Source organism: Pteropus vampyrus, unplaced genomic scaffold, assembly GCF_000151845.1.
Source record: "Pteropus vampyrus isolate Shadow unplaced genomic scaffold, Pvam_2.0 Scaffold74, whole genome shotgun sequence".
Taxonomy (NCBI): Eukaryota; Metazoa; Chordata; class Mammalia; order Chiroptera; family Pteropodidae; genus Pteropus; species Pteropus vampyrus.
This window is the reverse complement of record NW_011888855.1, coordinates 2,235,970-2,241,209: the sequence shown is the minus strand read 5'-3', so window position 1 is coordinate 2,241,209 and position 5,240 is coordinate 2,235,970. Positions and strand designations below refer to the sequence as shown.

The 5,240-nt window shown below is 53.0% G+C and overlaps 1 protein-coding gene across 1 annotated transcript in view; it reads right to left on the bottom strand.

Annotated features, from left to right (window-relative positions):
* Positions 1-4,024, bottom strand: part of ADAMTS19 (ADAM metallopeptidase with thrombospondin type 1 motif 19) — a 223,829-nt gene extending 219,805 nt beyond the window's left edge. Inside the window, exons 1-2 of the mRNA XM_011362252.2 lie at positions 3,811-4,024; positions 2,553-3,208 (exon numbers count right to left, since the gene is read on the bottom strand). Of these exons, the coding sequence (XP_011360554.2) occupies positions 2,553-3,208; positions 3,811-3,904 (750 nt within the window). The 5' untranslated portion in view covers positions 3,905-4,024. The remainder of the gene's footprint in view (positions 1-2,552; positions 3,209-3,810) is intronic.
* Between the last annotated feature and the right edge of the window lie 1,216 nt (positions 4,025-5,240).

Here is a 5,240-nt window from a genome sequence, read left to right as displayed (position 1 = left end):
TTACAGGATCAAAGAATTCTAGAAATATAGAGGAGCAAAAATGTCGTCCTGTGATAATCAACACTTAGCCAGAAAAAAGCCCATACTCCAGTATATAAGGCTTTTGAGGTTTGATCTCACCAAGTATTTGGGGGTCATTTCCCTATTGCACCTACTGGCCTAGTCGTGGGAGACTTTTTTTCATTCCCTTGATACACTCTAAACTTCCACTTCTCCACTCAGTCTCTTCCCTCCCTCTAAAACACTCTTCAACTCTTTACAGCCAAGAGAAAGTCTCCCCACACTTATAAATTCAATTAAACTCTATCTGCTTTGGGAAGCCTCCTTCAATTCCCCAAGCAGGACTTGACCGTGGGCATAACATTTGATTCATCATGTCGATGTGTCACTGTTTCGTGACAATCTATATCATATCTACTTGTATACGATGTCCTTCTCCTAATCTGCAAGCCGCTAACACAGGACCAAGAATACATTTAACATCCAACAGAATTTTAATTCTACCATCTAATAATTAATTAAATCATCGTTCTCTTCTTTTACTTATGAAAACTGAAGCCCAGGGAGATATAGGACTTGTCAATCACCAGGAAACAAGCCGATGTTAGATCAGATAACAAATTATGCTCCCTTTTTCCTAACCCACCCCATAAGGGAAAAGGGCTGGCACAGTGGAGTCTGGAGTAGCAAACCCACCCTTCTTGGCTTTTTGCCTACTAACTTTTTACTCAGAGTCTGACTGCTGCACTGTATTGCTGGCAACATCAGTTCTCCTCAATAACAAAGACTTCCCAGTTCAGAACATACACATATGTGGCTAATAGGAAAAATGAGCAGAAGTCCAACATGATAAACAGGGAGGTATGTCAAGCTCCTATTTAGTCTATGAACCACCTACTCATAATTCTAACTTTGCTCCCTTAAATATGGAGAGAAAGGTATAGCTCATTTGGAAAATCTGACCGAAAGCCCAAATTTCAACACAGTGAAATGCTTTATCCCCTATTCCTTCCACCAATCGAGAACTTTCGATATGTACTTATTTAATCCCTGGACAAAAACTAGTGAACAATGAAATCCCCCACAAAATGTTTCCCCCAGTGAAGTATTCAAGCATCAGTTCCATAAAAAACATTTTTAAAAGCTTTTCATGTATTTTGCCATGCCAGTTCTTTTCACTTGTGGCAAAAAATGTCCCTATTTGAATATTCATCATTATGAGCTTCTGGTAAAATATAGCCCTGTCCAGCAATTTATATCATCTGACTAACGGTCATTAGGAGGGCAGAGGTAAAAATTTCCAGTTTCATTTTGTTTGTCTTTTTAACCATCTTTTTACATTTCCTGGCTTTAGGTAGCTTTGAATGTGCTGATATTTTCTGCTGTGAATAGGAAAAATGAGATCCAGAATGACGAGGTACTTTGAAAAGGACTAAATAATTACTATTAGATTTTTCTCCAAATAGGCAGGCTGCTTTCAGACGAGTCCTTGTGGATTCCATCAACGGCTCACTAGGAACAACAAAATGAAGCCACAAATGACATGGGTGTTTTCAATATTTTGTGAGGTGTGCCTTAAACCAGTCACAAAGGCCATGGTGATGACAACTGCACAGCAATGGAAACGTACTTCATGCCACTAATGTGGACATCTAAATATGGTTAAAATGGTAACTTTTATGCTATGTATACTTTACCACAAAGAAAGCCAACGTACAGGAGGTAACAATCATACCAAACCCTGCGTCAAGACAGAATGGGGGTGGGGGGAATCCGATGATGATCTCTATTGTTCAGACAGAGCAAATGGCTTTTTCTCTCCAGTTCCAACAGGCCTCTCAGCAAGGCTCTTAGGCTTGCTACTTTCCTCCACGGAAGGGAGAGGAGAAAAGGAACTATTGCCAAATAAAATGTAAATCTTAGAAAAGAAAATGTTAAATCATGGAACCATAACCCTTTGAATACTGACTGGATTCTAATGTCATCCGGTCATTAAGTTGGTACCGCTCATCTCCTGCCGTTCACCAGTGTGGTTGTAGATGTATTTAAATTCTACGCAGTTGTCAGAGTGTAAATTTAGAGAACTGTTCTGACAACTTTTAAGTAGGACATGAAAAAAAAACTATAAGATAATAGATGAGGAACTGGGGGTGGGGGACACACACAGAGGAGATTCAGCAGGGAGCAGATTGGTTGTCTTCCAAGCTCCTGAAAGACACCACGTGGTGGGCTTACTTTGGAAAACAGAAAGAAGTAAAACCAGGGGAAAGAGTCACAAGGAGACAGTTTCCTATAGTATTTAGAAGAAACGTATAACCAACCACTTGGAAGGAAAAGGCTGCTAATCCACCCAGTGAGACTTCAGGTCCACCGACTGCCCTGGATGCGTTCCCTGGGAGGTAAGAGCTGTAGGCTCCCGGGTGGCGCGGACCAGGGTGAAGTTCAGGGCGAGCACTTCGGAAGAGGATGAGGCGCATGCAAATCAGCCTGGTCTACCCGGGGAGAGGGAGGGGTGGCAGGAGAAGTGGCGAGTGGGGAAGGAGGGCGCTTACCAGGCCACCTCCACAGGTGCTGAAAGAGGCCAGAGAGCCGGGGTGCCGCAGCACCGCCCCGGTGTAGAAGCAGGCAGCGTCGGGCGGTGCGGGAGGGAGCGGGGAGGCTGCTGCCCCCGTGGGGCCCGGGCCGGGACTCGGTCTCTGTTCCACTGCGAAGCGCGGCGCCAGGAAGCGGCCGTCTCTCCGGAGCAGCAGGTAGAGGTCCCGGGAGAAGGCCGGTATCCGCAAAAGCACCTCATCGCCTTCCGTCTCGGCTTGCTGGGCGGGGGGCGGAGACGGGGGTGGCTGTGGGGGCGGCGGCGGCTGCCACGAGGCCGGGGCGCCCGGGGACAAGGTGGCAGCCCCACCGGATCCCCGAGGCAGCTCCTGCGACTCAAGCTCCTCGTCCTCCTCGCCCCCCGGAGGCGGGGGCCGGGGCCGGGGCTCGGACGGGCCCTCCGCGGGCTCCTCCGGCGGCGCCGGGGCCACCGAGCGCACCTCGCGGGAGCTGCCTGCTGCCAGCACCCGGGCGCCTCCGCTGCCGCCTCCAACGCCGCGCACCCAGCCTTGGTCGGAGCTGCCCCCGCTGCCGCCAGCCGCGTCCACCGGCTCCCGGCGCCAGAGTGCAGGAAACACGACTTCCCACTCCTCGCGGTCGGGGGCGAACTGCAGCCCTGCGGGCGGGGCAGACAGACAGAAGTGCGGGGCTGAAAATGCACAAGCATGCCCAGGCTCACACTCGTCCAGCCCCAGGGCTCCGGCGTTCAGGCGTTGGAGACCACCCGTCTAGCCCCTGAAACTCCAGCAACCCCTGCAGCCTTGCGATCAGATTACAGACCCCAGCGTTTTCAAAATAAAAGTACGATATATGTGCGGGGGGAGGGGAGGAGTGGGGCAGTCAAGTCTGGTGACAGCACTTGGTTGTTGAAAGGTGAAGACTCCAGCACGATTAAATGATTTTTCTTAAGTACATATCAGAGCAGAGCCATCCATCTACGTGCTTCCCAGGTTTCCTCCAGGTGCTGGAAACGCGCCTTTGCAAATACCACTACTCTCATACAGAAAAACTAATCCTTTTGGGATCGTTAAAAAGAGGCCTGGAGAACAGCTCTGGGCTCACGAGCGCGACCCCCTCCTCCGCACCCGCACGCTTGTTTCACTGCTGCCCCTGAGCCCTGCTCGCCGCGCACGGGCTGCACCAGCCCTGCCGACTCGTGCGTTCCAGGTCTCCGCTGGGGACGTTGGAAAGCAAGCCGCAAGTCACGACAGAACTTACCTGAAACGATCCCATTCGACAAGACCCCCAGCTGGTAAAGGAGGCAGCAGCAGCAGCAGAGGTGAGCCAGGCGCATCTCGCGGCTCTTCCCCATCCCGCGCTCCCGCGGCCGCGGCTCCCTGCCCCGCGCGCGCCTCCCTGCGCGATCCACCGCGGGCGCCGCCGCCTCCCGGAGCGCAAGGAGGCCGGGCGGCGAGTTTGCCCAGGCCCTTTGTCTGCCGGGGGGGGCGAAGGGGGGGTTGCTGTATGACTCCGAGAGGCTGCTGGAGCACAGGCGGGGGGGGGGGGGGGGGGGGGAAGGAGCGGGGGCAGGCAGCGCCGCGGCCCCGAAGCGCTCCGGCTCCCTGGCGAATTAGGTGATGACTCTATTTTCTGTGTTCTGGACGTTGCAGGAGTTTCCGGAGCCCCACAGGACCGACCCACAGTCAGCCGAGAGCCGGCAGGCGCAGGGCGGGCAGCGCTGCCTGGAGACGCGGGGAGGACTGCCCCGCGCGGGCAAGAGAGCCGTGGTGTCGGAGCTGAGGCTCGCCGCCTGCACCCGTGCGGTACTGCCAGGGGCTAGTGCCGCAGTCTCAGCAACCTGGTGTGCCAGTCTCCGCACACCGCCTCAGGACTGAAGTGCTGCAGGCTCTTGCCCGCACGGCGCGGGAGGGAATTGGGGAGGGGAGAGGGAGGGGGAGACAGGATTCGAGAGGTGGGGTGTGGAGAAGAAAAGATGCAAAGAGATCCGACAAGAAAAAGAGACTAAGGGGTGCCCGCCAAGTGTGACTTTGCGGGACAAAGGTCCCAGAACACCGCACACGTGCTCACACTCCGGATTGAGATGGGGTGGGGACCCAAATTTCCTCACCTGACTGCTGATTGGCTACTGTGGGAGCCGGATTTGCATCTTAACACAGTACCCACTCACCTACCCCCAGCGGAGGTGCGTGCAGGTAGACGTGCCTGCCCCTTCCCACCCCACCCCCCTACTCAGGCTCCTCCTTTGGTCGAGTTCTCCCCCATCGCACATCACACAAAGCAAACAGTGCAGGCGGGAGCACAAAGCTTCGGCTCCATTGGCCAAAAGACCTTTGATTTTTCTTCCCATTTTTGTCTCTAGGAATTTTCTATGCCTGGAAATAATGTAATTCGTCATGGAGAGTGCTTCAAAGGTTCCCAAGACAGTAGACACCCTGACATTTCCCACCTTATCGTTCCTGCTTCTCATTCATCAATGCTATCAATTTCCCCTCTCCCTCTCCTCCCTTCTCCTCTCCTCTCCTCTCCTCTCTCCTCTTCCCTCCCTCACTGCTTCCCTCCCTCCTCTTCTCTTCTCTTCTCTTCTCTTCTCTTCTCTTCTCTTCTCTTTTCTCTTCTCTTCTCTTCTCCCTTTTCCCCTCCCTCCCTCTCAGGCTCCACACACACTTCTAAAGAGGGTGAGATTAAAG